This window comes from Anomaloglossus baeobatrachus, chromosome 7 (assembly GCF_048569485.1).
Source record: "Anomaloglossus baeobatrachus isolate aAnoBae1 chromosome 7, aAnoBae1.hap1, whole genome shotgun sequence".
In the NCBI taxonomy this organism is placed as follows: Eukaryota; Metazoa; Chordata; class Amphibia; order Anura; family Aromobatidae; genus Anomaloglossus; species Anomaloglossus baeobatrachus.
In genome coordinates this window covers 45,769,567-45,793,562 of record NC_134359.1, presented here as the reverse complement: position 1 = coordinate 45,793,562, position 23,996 = coordinate 45,769,567, and the positions used below count along the sequence as shown (strand labels likewise).

Sequence of the window (23,996 nt, the reverse complement as noted above, 5' to 3'; positions counted from 1 at the left end):
AATCACCAGAGGAAAAAACAATATACAAGAAGTACAAAAGGTTAAGAACGTATAAAGATCAGTATCCCAGTTCATACGGATACAGTACTAAGATATATGAAGTCAAATAAGGTACTTAGTGCAACCCAAGTATAGTTGGTGGTACAAAAAATGACAGGAAGGCCAGATATAAATAAATAAGAAGTGTCACACTTGGCAAGGAATCGCCCACAACAAAGAGGTTCGATCACCACTTGACAAACCTGACTCTGCACCTTGAGCACCCTAATGTCCCTAAGCGGGACTTTCTCCCCGCCGCTGTCACATGCCTTGTCCCTAGCTGTCCCTTCACTCACTCTGGCTAGTGCTTAGGCTGGTGAGTGCACTAGACTACACCACTGCAGTAGTAAAACACAGGCAAAGGAGAACAGACAGAGGAATAAAGGCAAAAGATGTATGCCAATTTCCACAGTTGCAGACAAGCACCAGGGCTAAGCAACAGGACACCAGCAGCTACAAGAAGCTTCTTCATTCCAACTTGGTCAGTTCAGAATAAATCTATAACCAGCATCATATGATGGAACATGTGACTATTTAAAGAGGAAGGGGGTGGTCCAAAACCGGCTGCACCTGAGGTAGGAGTAGTAAGGCACTACCAGCAAGGAAAGGGTTCTGAACCCTTGCTGCGCCAAAATAAAGCAACTCTGTCTAAAGCCCAGAGTCTCACAAGACAGTGTGAAACTCAGATCGCAAACCTGTCACAAGTCTCCCAAGGATCGAAGACCCTCGTGTTATGTAAATGCAGATCAGAGACATAAAACATCAGTCATCAAAAAACACTGCCTATTAGGGGGTTCAACATAAATGAGCTACACAGTTTATCCAGAAGATATTTTATGTTTGACAGACATTAAATATAGTCAACCTGTGCAGAGTTGATCAGGTTGGTTATTGTGGCCTGTGGGGTGTTGCTCCGCTCCACTTCAATAGCTGCGAAGTTGCTGGATCTTGGCAGGAACTTGAACCCGCTGTTGTATACGCCGATTCAGAGCATCTAAAACAAGCTCAATGGGTGACCTGTCCGGTGAGTATGCTGCCATGCAAGAACTGGGATGTTTTCAGGTTCCAGGAATTGAGTACAGATCATTGCACCATGGGGCCGTGCATTATCAGCTGCAACATAAGCTGATGGTCGTGGATGAGGCACAACAATGGTGGTCAGAATCTCATCATAGTATCTCTTTGCATCCAAGTTGGCATCAATAAAATGTATCTTTTTTTTTTTTGTCCACAATATACGCCTGCCCATACCATAACTCACCGCCACCATAGGTCACTCGATTAACAATGATGACAATGGTATATATACTGTATACGGGTGTTACCTACAGACTCCCACAATATTTAGTCTGTGCTGAAAATGTAGGGTCATGTCCCATTCTCAATGGTAACTGAAATTTCCAGTTGTAAATTTAGTCATGAATATTCACTAGGTGTAATAAAGAAACAGTTACTGTTGAGTTCTGAGAAAAGTTGATTATTTCAGGGGTGATAAGTGTATCTGGAATTCAGATTAGAACAATAGAGGTCTGACACCCAGCACTCCCACCCATCAACACTATTCATCCTCATTGGCGACTGGATATAAACAGCAAACTGAGTGTGACTCCTGTCATGGTTGGATTACCGAATGTCCGACACATGGCATGGCATATGCGCACGGACCAACAACTGTCCTGCACACGACAGAATACATGGATATCAAGCGGAGATGGTAAGCGAGAGGAGAACCCTGATGAAAAGGAGTGGGGAATGGGCCATCTCTTGACACTAACCGGTGTCTGGTTTCTAAGCTTCCCTAATGTCCCTATATGAGTCTTTGCTTTTGTCACCGTCGCATGCCTAGACCCTTACTGTCCCACCATGCACCCTGGACAGTGACAAGGTTGGTGAGTACGACACACAGATTAGGAAGGACAAACAGGGGAGCATAGACAAAAGGATATATAAACAAACTTCACTGCTCCAGCCAGACACCAAGGCTGCAGCCGACTAGGCTCCAAAATGTAGCACTGCAAAAGCTAAGCTCCAGCAAAATAACACCAGAAGCTCCAAGAAAAATGTCCTCTCTCCACGGTGGTCAGAAACAGAATAAGATTCTATTACCGGCATCAGGTGATGGATCTGGTGACTATTTAAAGGAGATGGGACTGGTCACAAAGCGGCTGCACCTGACGTGAACTAACCAGAAGCTACCAAAAAGGAAAATGCCATTAGCCTTTGCTGCACAAACAGAACACAAAACATATTTAAAATCACAGAGCAACGTGAATCTCCGGTCCTAGAGTTGTCACAAGTCTCTAATCACTGTTTACTGGTTATGTCCATGTACTGCAATTCACCAACTAATCACTTCAATATGAGCTGAAAATGGCCACTACACAGTGAACAGAACCGAGTAAACAATATTTTATGTTCGGTAAATCCCTTTAATGTTAACAAAATGCAAAATAAATCCATGCATTGCATGTCTCACCTATACACACATACTCACAAAAAATATAGGAAGCGAAGTGTGCCTGTATATACATCCCATGTGTTATGTGACCTTAACATTCTGCGCTTATTACTTTGCAGTATCTTATGACTTGCAGTCCTGTTTTTGCAGGAAATGAATCATAAAAAGAAACAGACACAAACGTTTTCTACTAAACCGCTATCCATTGCTGTTCTTAGATCACTCCGTTACCTTTTATAGTCACTTATTGTGGCAGATTTTAGTCCTTTGTGGCAGATTTGACCTGCTTGCACATTTTTCTATATGAAATCGTTGAGTCATAGGTGGATGGTAAGTTTAGCTCAACTTCTGCAGGACACAGGGATTTGGAGCCACCCACTGTTCTTCCCAAAAGCAAAATACGCCCATAAAATCTGTTTTCAATTTCTTTTTTTAAAAAATCTCCAAAGGTTGCCAAGTGTTTCAAAGTATTGAGCAAAATCTACGGAGTTTTGGAGGAATTGTGATTCATAAGAAAACTTCCTGCACGTTGGCACTTCACAACCATTCGGAAGCAATTCTCTGCAGCGACCTCTCACTTTCCTATATTTCTAGTAAGGATGAAGGTGAGTTCCTTAAGATGCAGCCTTTTATTTTAGGAGTTAAAATCTTTACTATTTGAGAATGTAATATTTCTTCTAGTATTTTAGATTTTTAAAAAGAGATTAACTCAATCAAATCTGATTGTAACTGTATAATCTTAATTAATGTTTAGATACTTTGCATTGTTATTCTATTTTTTTCTGATTTTATTCTTTATTTTTTTTTTATATTTTGCAGGCTCAGTTAAAAGTAATAATTGTCATAGCGGCAGCTATTGTTCTTTTAATACCTGTGATAATGATTGTACTTTTTAAATCCGGTAAGTAGGTTTTATATTGTTTGCTAAACTTAATTTTTTTCTATAATTTATATTGTTATTTATATATTTTATTATTTATGATCAAAAACGTAATAGATAGGGATGATCGAATTCCACAAATATCCGACTTCGCGAATATTCGCCGAATATGTCGCAGCTATTCGACTATTCGTGAATATTTGATGCGCAATGTAAGTCTATGGGAAACCCGAATAACAATTATTTGGGCTTCCCATAGACTTACATTGCGTATCGAATATTCGCATAGCGGCGACCTATTCGTTGGATATTCGCGAAGTCGGATATTTGTGGTATTCGATCATCCCTAGTAATAAACTAAACTCACCCTATACTAGATAATTGCAGATAAAAAATGATTTGGCCCCATGTTCCTTGTTTTTTATGTTTAGCTGAGACACGTGCATATTAATTCCTATGATACAGGGAGTTCCCATACTCTTCTGTCGTCACTTTTTGGGAGAACACAATAGAGTCAGCTGTGAAAATGACCAATCCCTTCTCCAAAAGAGTGATCATGAAAGGGTGGATATCTGGCAGCTGAAGGGATCATAATGTGCTCAGGCAATTTTCACAGCATTACAGTAATTCAATACTTTCCTGGAAACCAATCATAAATAGGTCATTGTCACGATTCCTCTGTGCGGAGCATCTTGCACACAGGTGATGCTCTGCTGCACTACAGAGCTGGCAGTGACATTATTCCTTTGTGAAGAGCATTGTGCACACAGGTGATGTTCTGCTGCGCTTTCCTGAACTACAGAGCCAGTAGTGACATGTTTCCTTTGTGCAGAGCATTTTGCATTTGGAGATATTTTACTATGTTTATCTGACCACAAGCCGACAGGTTGTTTGACAGCGCAGGATACTATGCAGGTTCTGGGAGGTGCTGATTACTCAGGTGTTCCACCTTCCTGGTAATTGCTCTGTTTCATTACTAAGCATGCTCTCTCAGAACCTCACCAGTCGTACTCTCTGGTTCTGTAGTTGTGCTCTTGGCTTGTGTTTGTGCTTGTGTTCTTATCTAAGTTTCTTGACCACAGACTGATATTTGACTCCTTACTGCCCGCTCCCTGTTTTTGTCGTTACTTCCTGGCTTTGGACTTTGGACCGATGCCTGACCACGTCTCTGTTTGATCCCTGAATCTATACGTATTCTCCTGGAATTCTGACCCTCAGCCTGTCACTTGACTATGCTTCTGTTTACTCCCTGTGTCCTGACGTGTCCTCCTGCTACCTGACCCCGGCTTGTCTGACCACCCTTCTGTCTATAATATCCGTAAGTAGTGACTAGCATAACCATCATGTCCCCTTTTAGCCAATACTTAGAAATAAGGGGCATCTGAGTCCTTAAGGGGAGATGTTCTATACTTCCATGCGGTGACACTTATTCTACAAAAATATGAATATAAAGTAAATACTATTTGTGGTATATATGCTGCAAAACGTAAATAGAATTTTTAAAGATTTGCAGTTCATCATGTTGATTTGTGTATCATTTGCCGTATGTAGTGATGGTAGTGATAATAATACTCAGCACACTGATGTGGTTTGATGTCTATTTTTAAATGCTGAAGTTCCAATGCACATTAGAGAAAAGTTAGCTGACTTGCTGTCCATCTGATATAATGACTTCCTCTTGGCTCTTATCTCTAAGAGGAAAAAAGAATGAGGTTTGTTGAATTTCGACTTTAGACTTCCAGGAAAAAAGTTGCCATCAGAGATGTTTGAAAGAAACTTACTCCCCTTTCCCCATTGAAAACACATGAACATCCATGAGGCACAGCATTCATATGGGCCTCGTGGATGTTCCTTGTGAATGTTCCTCATCATGGATGTTCCTTGTGGATGTTTCTTTTGAATGTTCCTCTTGGATGTTCCTCGTGGATATTACTTATGGATGTTCCCCATGGATATTCATCGTGGATGTTCCTCAAGGTGGCATCCAATGAAAATTGGTTCTTAGTTGTCTGAAATCTGTAGGAACCTTCTGAGACTTTTATTTTGTCTCTAAATAACAGTTGTATAAAGGGTCCTGATACTAGAACCTCTTTGATCAGCTGATTTTGGCAGTTGGTAAATGTTTACTTCCTCTTCAGATGAGTATTGAAGTGCACCTCACAATGTGAGACATTGGGAGATCCATGAATAGAAGGGTCCCTATGAATAACTACTTTTTAGAATGAAGCTTTTTAGATGTTTGACACTGCGAGTCTAGGTTAGTCTACCCCAGTAATATCAGAGGTTAGTGATCTATGGAGAACAACTTTTTGCAGCAGTTTTCTGCACTTGGGAAAGTACTGAGAGGGAGACGTCTGTCTGTTTAGTATACAGTATATACAGTTGAAACCAGAAGTTTCATTCACTATCTAGAAAGACACATCTGCAGGTTTTTCTCACTATCTGACATGAAATCAGAATAAACCTTTCCTGTTTTAGGTCAATTAGGAACCAAAATCATTTATATTTGCCAAATGCCAAAATAATGAGAGAGAGAATGTTTTAAGACATTTTTATTACTTTCTGCAAAGTCAAAAGTTTACATACACTAAGAGTACTGTGCCTTTAAACAATATGGGACAGCTCATATGATGATGTCATGTCTTTGGAAGATTCTGATAGGTTTATTGGCTACATCTGAGTTAATTAGAGACACACCTGTGGATGTATTTTAATGCACACCTGAGACACACGGCTTCTCTGTGTAGCATCATGGGAAAGTAAATAAAAATCAGCCAAGATCTCAGGAAGAAAATTGTGTACTTGCACAAGTCTGGTTCATTCTTGGGTGCAATTTCCAGATACCTGACAATGCCTCATTCATCAGTAAAAACAATTATACGCAAGTACAAACAAGATTTGGATATCCAGCCATCATACCGCTCAGGAACAGGTTCTGTGTACCAGAGATGAACGTGCATTGGTCAGACATGTGCATATCAACCCAAGAACAAAAGCAAAAGACCTTGTGAAGATGCTGGCAGAAGCTGGTAAGATTGTGTCATTATCCACAGGAAAACGAGTACTGTATCAACATGGGCTGAAAAGCCACTCTGTCAGGAAGAAGCCGTTACTCCAAAAGAAACATAAAAATGTCAGATTGATGTTTGCAAATGCACATGGGAACAAAGAACTTAATATTTGGAAACGTCCTGTAGTCTGACAAAACTAAAATTGAACTGTTTGGCCTTAATGACCATCGGTATGTTTGGAGGAAAAAGGGAGAAGCTTTGAAGCCTAAGAACACCATCCCAACTGTGAAACATGGGAGTGGCAGAATCATGTTGTGGGGTTGTTTTTCTGCAGGAGGGACTGGTGCACTTCACACAAAGATGGCATCATGAGGAAAGAAGATTATGTGGTAATACTGAAGCAACATCTCAAGACATCAGCCAGGAACTTATAGGTTGGGCGGAAATGAGTCTTCCAATTGCACAATGACCTGAAGTATATTGCCAGACTGGTTACAAAGAGGCTTAAGGATAACAAAGTCAAAGTTTTGCAGTGGCCATCACAAATCCCTGATCTCAATCCTATTTAAAATGTATTGACAGTTTATGCAGCATAAAAAAGAAGCTCTTTGGACATGAGATTTCTAGTAATCCCATCCCCTTTGCTTGTACAGTAAAATGTTGCATTTTTGACACAGCAAAAATAGTGTTGAAAACGTGAATAAAACTCATTGTGGGTACTGTCATGCGGTGTCCAGTTTTGCACTTGTTGGGTGTCACGGCGGCGCCGGACTCTATTCACTCCACAGAGTCTGACAAACAATCTGAGGTCTCTTAGTTACTTAGCCTGACTTGGCTGTTTTAGCTTCACAGCTCTCCAGTCCAGCAGGAGTTAATCCCTGCTAGCTTTATGAACTGATGTTAGAGGCTCCGTCTGTTAATGACAACTCACAGCCGCCTTCACTGTTTATAAGGTACTAGATCCAGTTGCTCCTTGCCGAATATAGCTCAGCGTTGCTTCAGTGATACCGGCCCCTATTGTAGTGTTCCAGAGCCTGGTGGTCTGTTGTGTGCTTTCCTGTGTGGTGTGAAAAGATCACTGTTGATAGTCTATTTCCTCTCTGTGTTTTATTTCTTCCTGGGCACGTATTGTCTCTCCCTCGTGTCTGATTGCAGTGTGCGTGTGTTTTGTGTTTTTCCCCTGTCTTTGGTATTTGTGGAGTTTGCTTCTCCGGTCCTGGCCCTCTCCTGTGGTGGGGGAGAGGGGGTGTTAGATCAGGATTCGGACAGGTAGTTAGGATAATGCTGGCGGTCCAGACCTGGCAACCATCAAGCCTACCTCTGGGATAAGGGACAGCGCAGGGTCTCTAGTCTGAGGGACAATTTAGAGGTCCCTACTTCAGTTACCCCGACACTATCGTGACAGCCATGTACCTTAACATCCTTGGACAAAAAGGCCCCTTTTCATCATTTTTGAGTTAATTTCTGAACATTATTTTCCATCTTCAAAATCTTGATGATTCAATGTACTTGCTCTTTCCAGAGGACCATTAGACCCCCTAACAAAAAAAACCCCATATATACAGTACAGACCAAAAGTTTGGACACACCTCCTCATTCAAATAATTTTCTTTATTTTCATGACTCTAAAAATTGTAGATTCACATTGAAGGCAATAAAACTATTAATTAAAACATGTGGAATGAAATACTTAAAAAAGTTTGAAACAACTGAAAATATGTCTTATATTCTAGGTTCTTCAAAGTAGCCACCTTTTGCTTTGATTACTGCTTTGCACACTCTTGGCATTCTCTTGATGAGCTTCAAAAGGTAGTCACCGGAAATGGTTTTCCAACAGTCTTGAAGGAGTTCCCAGAGATGCTTAACACTTGTTGGCCCTTTTGCCTTCACTCTGTGGTCCAGCTCACCTGAAACCATCTCGATTGGGTTCAGGTCTGGTGACTGTGGAGACCAGGTCATCTGGCATAGCACCCCATCACTCTCCTTCTTAGTCAAACAGCCCTTACACAGCCTGGAGGTGTGTTTGGGGTCAATGTCCTGTTGAAAAATAAATGATGGTCCAATTAAACGGAAACCGGATGGAATAGTATGCCGCTGCAAGATGCTGTGGTAGGCATGCTGGTTCAGTATGCCTTCAATTTTGAATAAATCCCCAACAGTGTCACCAGCAAAGCACCCCCACACTATCACACCTTATCCTCCATGCTTCACGGTGGGAACCAGCCATGTAGAGTCCATCCGTTCACCTTTTCTACAAAGACATGGTCGTTGGATCCAAAGATCTCAAATTTGGACTCATGAGACTAAAGCACAGACTTGCACTGGTCTAATGTCCATTCCTTGTGTTCTTTAGCCCAAACAAGTCTCTTCTGCTTGTTGCCTGTCCTTAGCAGTGGTTTCCTAGCAGCTATTTTACCATGAAGGCTGCTGCACAAAGTCTCCTCTTAACAGTTGTTCCAGAGATGAGAAGGTGTGTCCAAACTTTTGGTCTGTACTGTATATATATATATATATATATATATATATATACACATTTGACATTTGTTATGGACTCTTTATTGGTGCTGTGACTTGTTCGACCGATAAAGATGTTGCAATTTTCCCAAAAGACATTCCACTTTAAACCTTATGTTAATGAGTATGAGTAGAATCTGAATTTGTAGTTTCTGGGTAGAGGGAAAACTGACTCTAGTGCATACAGTAGATTTGTATTTTACATGCTTTTATTATACATGGCAGACATTTTTTCTATTCCCCTCCCACTATTAATACTAATGAAATCATGTACTGCTCCTTCAGTCCCATGTCTATAGTAAAAGGATCATGTCCTCACTAGGAGGTCACTCATGACTTCTGATGTCATGGCAGGAAAATCTTACTCACATAGCTGAAGGGAGATTAATCAGAGAGTGTGAATGTCGAAGAAAATTTAGTGCTAAAGAATTTACTAATGAATGATGGTGAACTTAGGTCCCGAATCATCAGTTTTTTGGCATGAATACATGAATTAGTGAGCTTTCGATTTGCAACAATTCATCAATTGGCGCCTTTTTCAAAGATTTAATTTGTGGCTTATTTTTCTGATTTAATTGCAAAAGAAGCACTAAACCCACAACAAAATGTAAAAACAATAAGTTTATTAAATGTGCAACCATTAAAACCACATTAAAACCAATAAAACACCATCAAGCTTGAGGAAAAAAGCATCTGACAGAGAAACATATTTGACACTATTAAAGTGAAATGACAATATAAGTCATCAAAGATAGACAATGTAAACATGTTCAAAGCAACCAGTAAGCTATTATAAATGGTATTCACAATCAGGTGAAATAAACCTGGGAACAAACCTAGATGGTACATAAGAAGCAAGGTATTGAGGTCAAAATAATCCCAAGAGACTCAAACAGGGTCCATATTAAACCAAAGTTCCCAGTAAAAATACCAGCTGACAATATCTGCAGCCCCAAAGCATGGTGTACAAGAAAGATCACCCAACGCGTGTCGCTACAAGAGCTTCATCAAGGGAGGAGGGACAAGACAGAATTGAGCACATATTTATATGTAAAATAAAGATAAATAAACACATACTGGTGAGGAGCGGTCGGGGCCTTTTTTTTCCAATTAATGTACACTCTGCACCCCATCCCCCATCTGGTTGGAACTAAAAAACAGAAATGTAGAAATTTTTGCAAATTTAATAAACAAGAAAAAGTGAAATATCACATAGTCATAAGTATACAGACCCTTTGCTCAGACACTCATATTTAAGTCACATGCTGTCCATTTCCTTGTGATCCTCCTTGAGATGGTTCTACTTCTTCATTGGAGTCCATCTGTGTTTAACTAAACTGATAGGACTTGATTTGGAAAGGCACACACCTGTCTGTATAAGACCTCACAGCTAACAGTGCATGTCAAACCAAATGAGAATAATGAGGTCAAAGGAACTACTCAAGGAGCTCAGAGATAGAATTGTGGCAAGGCACAGATCTGACCAAGGTTACAAAAGAATTTTTGCAGTACTCAAGGTTCCTAAGAGCACAGTGGCCTCCATAATCCTTAAATGGAAGATGTTTGGGATCACCGGAACTCTTCCTAGACCTGGACGTCCAGCCAAACTGAGCAATCGTGGAATAAGAGCCTTGGTGAGAGAGGTAAAGAAGAACCCCAAGATCACTGTGGCTGAGCTCCAGAGATGCAGTAGGGAGATGGGAGAAAGTTACAAAAAGTCAACTATCACTGCAGCCCTCCACCAGTCAAGCCTTTATAGCAGAGTGGCCCGACAGAAGCCTCTCCTCAGTGCAAGACATATGAAAGCCCACATAGAGTTTGCAAAAAAACACGAAGGACTCCCAGACTAAGTGAAATAAGATTCTCTGTTCTGATGAGACGAAAATAGAACTTTTTGGTGATAATTCTAAGTCGTATGTGTGGAGAAAACCAGGCACTGCTCATTACCTGCCCAATACAATCCCAACAGTGAAACATGGTGGTGGCAGCATCATGCTATGGGGTGTTTTTCAGCTGCAGGGACAGGACGACTGGTTGCAATTGAAGGAAAAATGAATGCGGCCAAGTACAAAAATATCCTGGAAGAAAACCTCTTTCTGAGTGCTCTGGACCTCAGACTTGGACTAAGGTTTAACTTCCAACAAGACAGTGACCCTAAGCACACACCTAAAATAACAAAGGAATGGTTTCAGAACGACACTGTGACCATTCTTGACTGGCCCATGCAGAGCCCTGACCTAAACCCAATTGAGCATCTCTGGAGAGACCTGAAAATGGTATCCACCAACGTTCACCATCCAACCTGACGGAACTGGAGAGGATCTGCAAGGAAGAATGGCAGAGGATCCTCAAATCCAGGTGTGAAAAACTTGTTGCATCATTCCCAAGAAGACTCATGGCTGTACTAGCTCAAAAGGACCTTCTACTCAATACTGAACATGTTAACGACATCTGAACTGAGAGAAAGGGGGTGGGGAGTGGAGTCACAGGAAAACCTGAACCCAGCTTACGCCCCCAATTATATCACCAAGCATAATAAAAGTGGTAGTTAGTGACTCAAAAGCAATATAAACCTATACAAGAATATGAGTCAGAAATCCACCAAAAAATTAAATGCAAAAGACTTAATTTATTAAACACATATCATAAATAATGTACAGAGTACAAAACAACACAAATGGGTGCTAAGCAAAGAATCCAAGTAGAATCCAAGTAAGGGGGGCACAACCTTGCAGGACAAAACTACATCAATAGGGTGGGTATAAAGTGCACGTGCATAATAGCAGCAAGATGAAAATATGTTATACAGTCTTCCAGGCCCACCGCTAGAAGTAAAGTGCACACAAAAAGAATGTCAGCCGGGGGGCCAAGGACGTCATGTGACGGAGCACTCATCCATAATAAGTTTTTATTCCCGGGACCTTAGTGAACCATTTATAAGAGCGCCCTCTTAGGTTCCAAAATCTGGGTGTGATCGCGACCTCTGCATCTCCCCTAACGTCCCCCTTTGACTTGAATACTGGTTACCGGACGTGTGGCCAAATGTTCTATGTATATGACCAGATTTACCTACGGCTGTCGTCGTCCCATGGCAGACATGTTGGGAATATTCGATGATCCTAAGCAAATTCTGTCACCATGGAAACTGACTGGTGTGAAGAAGTGGATCACTGGTTATAGACGATGATGAAGCATGTCAGATATTTACAACTTCTCTGCCAAATGACGGCACGGGCCCTGATTAAATCTGTTGACTGACATTATTTGTGTAGAGTTTCTATTTTATGTATCAGGAGCTATTCCCAGTAAGGAGTGGTAACCACCAAAATAATTATTTTTAATTAAGGATATATTTTTTTTTAGCATTTTTTAATGGAGTTATCCTACAGAATGTTTAATTTGAAAAGTATGTTTAGTTACAAAAATAAACAAACAATAAATTGAATCTGCTGGGTCACTTTTAGACGATGTTCATCCTGTGTCATTTTTGGCTTCTGTATAATATTTAGTCTCCCATATTAGGAGTGTTGGTGGAACATAGCTTCAGTCACTGTCCATGCCCCATACAAAAGAGAAAAGTATAAAGGAATCCTTTTAGGGTTGACTCATACATTTTTTGGACAACACTATTGTTTAATGCAATTTTTCAAACCAAAGCAAGAAATGGACCCAGCAAAAATGAGAAATATACATCTTTGCTTTATATTCCCCATTCTTTTTAGAAACACTTTTGGTTTAGAGCTAAAACATTTCCAAAACCTGAATGTCAAACCACTGTTAATCTAACTATCCATCATGCAGACATTTTAATATCATCTACAAGGTTAGGGCTAGTGCTAGAGGTAGGGTTAGATTTAGGGTTAGTGCTAGGGTTAAGGCCCATTTACATGCTACGATATCGCTAGCGAGCGTACCCGCCCCCGTCGTTTGTGCGTCACAGGCAAATCGCTGCCCGTGGCGCACAATATCGCTAACGCCCGTCACATATACTTACCTTTCTAGCGATGTCGCTGTGGGTGGCGAACAACCTAAGGGGGAGGTTCGTGTGCCGTCACAGCGACATCACACAGTGGCCGACCAATAGAAGCAGAGGGGCGGAGAACAGCCGCATTAACGACACGCCCACCTCGTTGCCAGAGGATGCAGGTAAGCTGTTGTTGTGTGTGTGTTGTGTCACACGTAGCGATGTGTGCTGCCTGAGGAACGATGAACAACCTACGTCCACAACGACCAATGAGATTTTGAAAATGAACGACGTGTCAACGATCAACGATTAGGCGAGTATTTTTGAACGTTAACACTCGCTCGGAGCTGTTACATGCAACTACATTGCTAACGACGCCAGATGTGCGTCACGAATTCCGTGACCCCGACGACATATCGTTAGCGATATCGTTGTGTGTAAATGGGCCTTTAGATTTAGGGTTAGTGCTAGGATTAGGGCTCGGGTCAGTGCTAGAGTAAAGGGGGCTTTACACGCAACGATATCTCTAACGATATGTCGTCGGGGTCACGAAATTCGTGACGCAAATCCGGCGTCGTTAGTGACACCTATGAGCGAGTGTTAACGATCAAAAATACTCAGCTAATTGTTGATCGTTGACATGTCGTTCAGTTTCAAAATATCCTTGCTCGTTCTGGACGCAGGTTGTTCGTCGTTCCTGAGGCAGCACACATCACTATGTGTGACACCCCGGGAACGACGGACAGCAGCGGTCCTGCGTCCTTCGGCAACGAGGTGGGCGTGTCGTTAATGTAGCCGGTCTTCGCCCCTCCGCTTCCATTAGTGGGCCGCTGTGTGACGTCGCTGTGACGACGCACGAACCTCCCCCTTAAAAAAGAGGTTGTTCTCCGCCCACAGTGACGTCGCTAGAAAGGTAAGAACGTGTTACGCTTCATAGCGATATTGTGTGCCACGGGCAGCGATTTGCCCGTGATGCACAAACGACAGGGGCGTGTGCTTTCACGAGCGACATCACTAGCGATGTCGCCTAGTGTAAAGCAGCTTTTAGGCTGGGGCCACACGGTGATTAGTGCAAGTGTCCGCATGACACTCAAAATATGAAGGAGAAAAAAGAATGTGGCAAAGAGAGGGGGATCACCACGAAAAATGTAAATATTTTATTGATACAATTTTTTTACACAAAAAAAAGTGAGCACATCAACAATTAAAAACAATTAAAAAAGCACAAAGTTTAAAAAATACATGGCTCAGAGTCCCTCATAAGATGATTCTAATATATCAACCCCTGAAACAGACAGCAATATACTCAATAAACCCAAGTTGTATGCTGAAGTTGAAAATTAGATACAAGAGGGCAAAACAAATTGAAACAAAAGATCTCCAGTGGGTTATTGTGTAAGTGCAGTATACAAACACAAAATTTTAGATAACAATCCCATCCAAAAATCAAGCAATAAGGTAACTTCAATGAATATTCCCACTATTGAGTGAAAAAAGACCTCTGCATGACACTCGACTCACGCTCACAGCACTGTGGAAGCAGAATGTCAAGCGACTGTGGCCCGATCCTGTGGTCAGAACACCGCTGCGGAGGGGAGGGTCGGCGCTGTGGAGGAGAGGGGGGGATTTATCTCCCTATCTTCTCCGCTGCCGGCTGATGCGAGAATCGCATTGCACTCCGCTGTAATGCTAGTGCAATGTGATGTTTCTCTCGCACCCATAGGTTTGAATGGTGAGTGAAACAGGATTGCATCCCACCCGCAGAATGCTGTGACTGTTTCCTCGATCTAATTAGGACTGAGAAAAAAATCGCTCATGGGAGCTGCCCCATAGAGTAATATTGGTCCGAGTGGAATGCGACTTTTTATCGCATTCAAATCACTTTGTATTAATCGCCGTGTGCGCTGTCCCGTAGGGTTAGATTTAGGCTTAATGCTATGGTTAGGGTTAGATTTAGGGTTAGTGGTAGGGTTAGGGCTTGGGTCAGTGCTAGAGTTAGGTTTAGATTTAGGGTTTGTGCTAGGGCCAGTGCTAAAGTTAGGGTTAGATTTAGGGTTAGTGCTAGGGTTAGTCCTAGGGTTAGGGTTAGATTTAGGGTAGTACTTGGGTTAGGGCTACAGTCATTGCTAGAGTTAGGGGTACTTTGCACACTACGACATCGCAAGCCGATGGTAGCGATGTCGAGCGCGATAGTCCCCGCCCCCGTCGCAGCTGTGATATCTTGTGATAGCTGCCGTAGCGAAAATTAACATTATCACATGCACTTACCTGCCCTGCGGCGTCGCTTTGGCCGGCAAACCGCCTCCTTCCTAAGGGGGCGGGTCGTGCGGCGTCACAGCGACGTCACACGGCAGGCGGCCAATAGAAGCAGAGGGGTGGAGATGAGCGGGACGTAAACATCCCGCCCACCTCCGTCATTCCGCATAGCCGGCGTGAGCCGCGGTGACGCAGGTAAGCTGATGTTCCTCGCTCCTGCGGCTTCTCACACAGTGATGTGTGCTGCCGCAGGAACGAGGAACAACATCGTACCTGTCGCTACCGCGACATTATGGAAATGCCCGACACTACACCGATGATACGATATCGAAGCTTTTGCGCTTGTTAATTGTATCAAAAACGATTTACACACTCCGATGTGGACAGCGACGCCGGATGTGCGTCACTTTCGATTTGACCCCACCGACATCGCAACTGCGATGTTGTAGTGTGCAAAGTACCCCTTAGTGTTAGGGTTAGATTTAGGGTTAGTGCTAGAGTTTTTTGTTATTGCTAAGGTTAGGGTTAGATTTAGGGTTAATGCTAGAGTTTGGGTTATTGCTAAGGTTAGGGTTAGATTTAGGGTCAGTGCTAGAATTTGGGCTAAGTTTTGGGTTAGTGCTAGGGTTAGGATTAGGGATCAAATAATAAAATAGTCACATAAAAAACACAAGAAAATAGTTGAGAGTTAAATAAATATCACACTGTACAACTTTTTTTCAGATTTCAGCAAAAAAAACAATACAAAACAAAAGGGAAATAAATAGAGGACCAAGTGAAAAACTAATTATATCATTGTTTTCTTACAATACAAAACAAGTACTTGGGCGGTATGGGGTTCAATAAGAAGGGAATTGGTGAGTGGTAAGGGTCCACAGCGTAGGGAGAGCAAAATACATGTCGTGCCCAGTTACTGGCACCTCACAGTACGCCGTTGTGGCACATTTAATATCATTTTAATGAAATTTTACTTTAATATAGAAGAAACAATTGGGAACATTTACAAAAGAAAAGTTTATTTGAGAAGATAGGAAGTTAAGAATAACTTAAGGATCTACGTCATATTTTTACTAACATCTGGTTGACATCTTTTATGTGTTTTCCGAGGACCCACTGGACAGGAAAATCTGTCAATCATTGAATAGGACAGTAGTAGTTTACTAAGTCTGTCAAAATCTGCAGGTTCAATTTCTTCTTGGAAACTCATATTACTGCAAGAACCAAGAAGGAATTCATCTCTGACCTCAGAAAATGTGCTGAAGATAGGGTAATTTGTGTTCTCTGTGGTCGGGAAGACTCCATGCACAGTGGTAGGAGTTTTACAATACTTAATATATTTTGATTCTGAGAGGAGTAGCTTTCAGAATCCATAGTCTTGGCAAAAATAATAAGGAAGTTCTAGGAATATTTTGTTATTCTTGTAAATATATTTGATTCACTGGAACGCGCAGAGTTGCAACACCAGACACAGCGCACCGGCTGCGGCCCCTTTTTTGGAAGAAAGCAAACATGTTTATAGTATTCCAATCAAATGGAAATCATTTAAACAAGTAGTCTTAACCCCTTAAGGCCCTTGTGAGTTTTATTTTTTGCACTTTTTTTTCCTCCTCTTATTTCATGAGCCATAATTTTATAAGGTTTTTCCGTCGATATAGCCATGTGATGGTTTGTTATTTGTGGGATGAGTATTACTTTTGAATGATGTTATTCATTTTATTTTTTTATGATTATTATTATTATTATTATTATTATTATTATTATTATTATTATTATTATTTTTATTATTATATTATTTTGGTTTTTATTATTATTATTATTATTATTATTATTATTATTATTTATTATGTTATGTTAGCAGGAAAAAAATTCCAAGTGTGACCAAATAGAAAAAAAGTGAAGTTCTGCAATTGTTTTTTGGGGTGTTTTTTATTTACAGCATTCATTTTACTCTAAAGCTGTCCTGGCAATTCAGGTCAGTACGATTAAGTAAATACCAAACACGTATATTTTTTGTTTTATTTAAGCCGTGGAAAAAATTTTTAGAGATTTTGGAAAAAAATATTCTTGCCTGTGCCATGACTTTCCAAGAGCCATAACATTTTGATCGCTTAGGATCTGGGTCTGTGTGGGGCTTGTTTTTTGCGCCCCGAGCTGGTGAATTCATTGATATTATTTTGGGATATACCGTATATAAAATTTTGATCCCGTTGCTACATTTTTTTTCTGTTGTTGTGGCTGACAAAAAACTGCATCTGGCGTTTCGATTTGTCTCATTATGCTGTTTACCGATCGAATTTATTTAATATTTTGATAGATCGTACATTTCTGTACACAGCGATACCAAATATATTTATTTATTTTCAATGGAACAAAAGGGGGTGATTTGAATTTTTGTGTTTTTTTTATTTTTTCATATTTTTTAAAACTGTTTTTGCTTTTTTTCTCTTTTATATGTATCTTTCAAAGTTATTGCATTAAGTCTTAGCAGCAGTCACTTTAACAGCATTGATGGATTTTGTATGAAAGCTACCTGCGCTGGGAGTCTGGCAGCGGCAAAATGCTTTGTACTGGTATACTGTGGCTTATTTCTGTGGTTTTATCTCAATATTTTATACTGTGACCGACCATCATCCACTAATAGATGAGATTTGGTTATTATATCTCCAGATAGAGTTCTATTTGATATTCCAGATTGTGGTTTTTCATTACATAGGACGATTAGTTACAGGTTTGTTGGGGTCTCAGCATTTGTTGTTGTACCAGTATTTTGCACCTGCACTGTAGTACCTCTGCCTTTTATCATGGGCTCTTGGTGCATCCAGCAGTATTTTAGTATTGTGACTGCGTATTGTTTAGTATGGCAGCTTTAGGCTGCTTTCACACTACATTTTTTTAGCATGCGTCATGAACGTTTTTTTGCTGCAAAAGCGGATCCTGTTTTTGCAAAGAAAAATGCATGCAAACACATGTGTTATTTTTCAGGATCCTTTATCCTTAAGTTTATGGGCGGGCATTGGAGTCATGTGATCGGGAGTGAGGGGAACTGAACGTGAAAGACTGGGAGCCGACATCTGACAGCTGCGGAGGCTCGTAACCAAGGTAAACATCGGGTAACTTGCTTGGATACCCGATATTTACCTTGGTTACGAGCGTCTGCAGCTGCTAGGAGCTGCCTGCTCCCTGCACACGTAACCAAGATAAACATCGGGTATCTAAGCCCGCAGTTACCCGATATTTACCTTGGTTACAAGCGTCCTCCGCTCTCAGGCGGGGGGAGAGAGGGGAGAGAGGGAGGGGGAGAGAGGGAGGGGGAGAGAGAGACTGATCACGTGAGGCTAGTTTCTGGGCATGCTCAGTAGAGCAATCAGGATCCTGTCTATCAGCATACCAGCGTTCACATGCGTTTGCGTGCAGTATAGTCAGGATCCAGCAATTTGCAGTATTTGGACGCAGCTCAAAAACGCTACAAATAGCGTTTTTGAAAAAAGTTAAAAGTCGCAAGTCGCTGGATCCTTACTATAACGCACGCAAACACATGTGAATGCATTTGACGCGAGTCCATTGCAAATGCATTGAAATGAAAACTCATTTGCACTGGATCCGTTTTTGCGTTAAAAAAACGTTCATGAAGCATGTTAGAAAAACGTAGTGTGAAAGCAGCCTTATTTCTGCAGTATTAATAAAGAATTGTGATATTTTGGGCTTCAATAGGAAATCTTGCATTGGGGCCCCCAAGATTCAAGTCATGCCACTGAAATTCAGTAAGGCCACGTTCACACAACCGTATTTTCGACACTTGGAATGAAGTTATTCAATTTTGCTATCAAATGTGCATTTCTTTCTCAAACCGAATATCCACTTAAAAAAATGGCAGCCTGCACATGCCCTAGTCTCTCCCATAAATCAGTTATTATAAATCGGATCCCATGTAGCTCAACTGTATAGCATCCGATTTTTAAATTTCAATTGTTTACAAAGGAAACCGTATTTGGCCCTGTAAATTTTAATAACTGCTGATTTATAAAAAGGGATGACATATGGATGATTTTAATAAGCTCCTGTGAACTTAAGGGTGCTTTACACGCTGCGACATCGCTAGCAATTGCTAGCGATGTCGAGCGCGATAGCACCCGCCCACGTCGTATGTGTGATATGTGGTGATCGCTGCTGTAGTGAACATTATCGCTACGGCAGCGTCACACGCACATACCTGTGCAGCGACGTCGCTGTGACCGCCAAACAATCCCTCCTTCAAGGGGGAGGTGCGTTTGGCGTCACAGCGATGTCACCGCAACGTCACTAAGAAGCCAATAGAAGCAGAGGGGTGGAGATGAGCGGAACGTAACATCCCGCCCACCTCCTTCTTTCCTCATTGCCGGTGGACGCAGGTAAGGAGATGGGTGTCGCTCCTGTAGTGTCACACATAGCGATGTGGGCTTCCGCAGGAACGAGGAACAACATCGCTACTTACCTGACAACGATTTTTTGTTATTAAACGACCTCTCCAAAACAAATGATTTTTGTCTTTTTTACGATCGTTTTAGGTCGCTCCTGCCTGTCACACACTGCGAGTCGCTAACGGCACCAGATGTGCTCTCTCATCTGAAGTTATGCGCAAGTGGAACCGAGGCCTAAAAGGAAAATACTAAGGAACAGGAACAGTTTTATAGAAAATTGGTCTCTTGGCAGCAAGTTAAGCCTGCTTTACACGTGTCAATTAAGCATACAATATCGTATGCAATTGTACCCGCCCCCATCATATGTGCGGCACGTTCAATTTGTTGACCGTGTCGCACAAACGATTATTTCCCGTCACACGTACTTACCCTTCCATACGACCTCGATGTGGGCGGTGAACATCCACTTCCTGGACTGGGAGGGACATTCGGCGTCACAGCGACGTCACGTGGCAGCCGGCCAATAGAAGCGGAGGGGCAGAGATGAGCGGGACGTAAACATCCTGCCCACCTCCTTCCCTCCGCATTGCCGGCAGGAGCCGCGGGACGCAGGTAAGCTGCAGTTCATAGTTCCCGGGGTGTCACACACTGTGATGTGTGCTACCTCGGGAACATTGAACAACCCGACGTACAATTTTTAGCTTTTGAATGATGTGCATGCGATGAACGGTTTTTCGTTCAATCGCAATCGTACGTAGGTTTTACACGCTACAATATTACTTACGATGCCGGATGTGCGTCACTTACGACGTGACCCCGCCGACACATCGTAAGATTTATTGTAGCGTGTAAAGCCCGCTTTAAGCTTATTTTCCAATTTACTCGTAATTTCAAAATACTTGGTTGTATGTGGTAGTGAAAGGGTTAACGGTAAATTATAAACTGCCATTTGTGTAGCTTAATAATATCTTTTCAATATGCACACTATACGTGTCCACACGAGAGTGTAGTAGGAGGATTAGTGCTTTGTATGTCAACTCAGTAACAGTAGCTGAGCAGCGTGCGCGTCAGAGGACAGAGGGCAACACTAATGTCTTCCATATGTCTTTCAGTTCACGTATCCACCTCAGAGTAATTTCACATGTAGAAGTACTGCTCAAACCATCAGTGACAATAACATTTGGATTTACAGTAGATTAGGAACATTAGGCCTCATTTAACAAAACAGGCCTTGTTTCCCCTAGCAACCAATCAGAAATCAGCTTACATTTTAGAAACTCATCTGCTGAAATAAAAGCTGCAATGTGATTGGTTTCTATGGGCAGCAAGGCCTTTTTTTTCCCTTTAGGACAGTTGTGATAAATGCGGCCTGTTCTGAAAACCTTTTGCCAGGAAAAAATATATAATATAGGAATGAAAAGCCTTCAGCTCAAAGGGAATCTGTCATCAGGTTTTTGGTACCTCATCTGAGACCAGCGTGATGTAAAGACAGAGACCCTGATTCCAGCAGCTGAGGGTGTATTGTGCTGTTTTGCAGTGCCTGAGGAACATTAAACAGTTTTGCAGCAGCTGAGATGTGTATTATGAGGTTCTGCAGGAGCTGAAATGTGTACAGTAAGGTATACATTAATATATTATACCTTACAAGATACATTACACAGGAACACATTGCAGTATATCACAGTACATTATAGTCCACACATAATCATCACAGTTCACATATCCCAATATTTACAGAAGATGCAGGACATTGTTCACATTTCAAGACAATTTCTTTATCAATTGTCCACCACCCTTACATTTGGGCTTATTGTCCTGCTGGAAGATACATGACCTAGGACACAAACCCAGCTTTCTGACACTGGGCACTGTCACCCAAAATCCTTTGGTAATCTTCAGATTTCATTATATCTTGCACACAGTCAAGGTACCCAGTGCCAGAGGCAGCAAAACAACCCCAAAACATGAACCTCCACCATATTTGACTATAGGTATTGTATTCTTATCTTTATAGGCCTCATTTTATTTTCGGTAAACAGTAGAAGGATGTGCTTTACCAAAAAGCTCTATCTTAAGGCCACTTTACACGCAACGACATCGCTAACGAGATGTAGTTGGGGTCACGGAATTCGTGACGCACATCCGGCCTCGTTAGCGACGTCGTTGCGTGTGAAACGCAGGAATGACCGTTAACAATCAAAAATGCTCACCATATCGTTAATCATTGACACGTCGTTCTAATCCCAAATATCGTTGCTGCTGCAGGTATGATGTTGTTCCTCGTTCCTGCGGCAGCACACATCGCTATGTGTGACACCGCAGGAACGAGGAACATCACCGTCCCTGCGGCCGCCGGCAATGACGAAGGAAGGAGGTGGGCGGCATGTTACGGCTGCTCATCTCCGCCCCTCCGCTTCAATTGGGCGCCCGCTTAGTGACGCCGCTGTGACGCCGCACGGACCACCCCCTTAGAAAGGAGGCGGTTCTCCGGCAACAGCGGCGTCACTAGGCAGGTAAGTATATGTGACGGCTGTTAGCGATGTTGTGCGCCACGGGCAGCGATTTTCCTGTGACGCACAATCGACGGGGGCGGGTGCTTTCACCAGCGACATCGCTAGAGACAGGCCGGGGAGGGGCTTGAGAAAGTATTCCCTCCCTCTTCTTTGTACCTGGGATCGCTAGCGATGTCGCTGTGTGTAAAGTGCCCTTTAGTCTTATCTGTCCACAAGATGCTTTCCCAGAAGGATTTTGGTTACTGACGTACATTTTGGCAAACTGCAGTCTAGCTTTTTCACGTCTCTGTGTCAGCAGTGGGGTCCTCCTTGGTCTTCTCCATGCTGTTTCATTTCATTCAAATATCGATTGACAGTTCGCACTGACATTGATGCACCCTGAACCTGCAGGATAGCTTCAATTACTTTGGAACTTGATTGAGGTGACTTATCTACCATCCAGACTATCCTGCATTACAACCTTTCAGCAATTTTTCTCTGCCACCTTATTGGAAGAGATTACAGTGCCATGGGTTGTAAAATTCTTTATGTTGCACATAAAGGGGACAAAGAAACATTAAGATCTCTGGGGATGGACTTGTAACCTTAAGGTTGTTCATATTTTTCAACAATTTTGATTCTCAAGTCCTCAGACAGTTCTCTTCTCTTTTTGTTCTCCATGCTTAGTGTGGCACACACAGACACACAATGCAAAAATTGAATACATTTCTTCCCTTTTTTAAATTAGGTATCAGGTGTGATTTTCATTTTTCCCACACCCATTACTTGCCACATGCTTGAAACAAAGTTGTTTACCCATAATTTTTGGAAAAGTGCACCTCATTTTTGGAGTTTAGTGTGAAATTATGTCCAATTTAAATGCGATATGGCATAAGAAAAAAAAAATCACTGCATGCTACGAATTGGCAGAAGTTAATTGGATTACATGCACCCATACAAGTCTATGGATGCGTGAAAATCATAAAACTCCAGTCGGATGTTATCTGAGTGCAGTCCGATATATGCCGACACAGTCATTGGAGAAATTAAGTTCTCCATCTTTTTCTAAGCTGTGCTCTGATTCTCTCATTCAAAAAAATTGGATCACACTAAACTGACACTCTGATCAGAGTTTGAGCCAAGTGCCATTAGCATGATCGGGCCGATTCTCTCGTAAGAGAGACCATACACTCATGTTAGTGAGCCCTTAGAGAAGCAAATATTCCCTTCAACCATCTGGGCGTATACAACAGAACTTGTCTGCGGGTATGGCCTCAGAGGATCGCAAAGATTTTCTAACGACAAGACACACGCCAATGTGTCAGCTCAGCTCCAAGCCCCTTTGCACTCCAGTTTCCGACCCTGGCACGGATCCCACTTGGATAACATGTAGCACAGAATAAAAAACACCGATGATCCAGCGAAGGAAGGAAATCCACCAGCAATGAGTAAAAGGATTTTTAAGTAAACATTTTTTTTTAAGCTAAAGAAACGTTTACAGATTATTTTAGATATAATTATAATCCATTTACAATTTACAGTGACTACAGTTGTTGCCTTCATGTCAGAATTATGGGTTGTAGATAAGTATCACTTATTATCATAATGATTTATTATAGTTTTCTAATGTGTCTGTAAAAAAAAATATTGTCTGTCCATGATTTTTTTAAGCCATCTAGAAAAAGTAAAAAGTCAAGTTGATGACACTGCAGAGAGGCGGCGAGGGTTGTTCAACATCACCCCCTTGTTCAGTGACACCATAGCACAGGGATCTCGAACCTTTTTGCCTGAAAGAGCCATAAACGCCACATATTTTAAAATGTAATTCTTTAGGCCCCTTTACACACTGAGACTTTCTAGCGATCTCACCAGCGATCCCAACCTGGCCGGGATCGCTACAAAGTCTCTGGTGAGTCGCTGGTGAGCTGTCAAACAGGTGTGACGCCCTGGGCAAGCCAGGGGTCACAGGTCATCACATCACCACA

General features: G+C 41.9%; 1 protein-coding gene across 1 annotated transcript in view; it reads left to right on the top strand.

The window, feature by feature from the left end:
• Positions 1–3,035: 3,035 nt before the first annotated feature.
• LOC142245858 (prolyl endopeptidase FAP-like) overlaps positions 3,036–23,996 on the top strand; it is a 164,861-nt gene continuing 143,900 nt past the window's right edge. The window contains exons 1-2 of the mRNA XM_075318841.1: positions 3,036–3,102; positions 3,317–3,398. Coding sequence (XP_075174956.1) covers positions 3,097–3,102; positions 3,317–3,398 — 88 coding nt within the window. The 5' untranslated portion in view covers positions 3,036–3,096. The remainder of the gene's footprint in view (positions 3,103–3,316; positions 3,399–23,996) is intronic.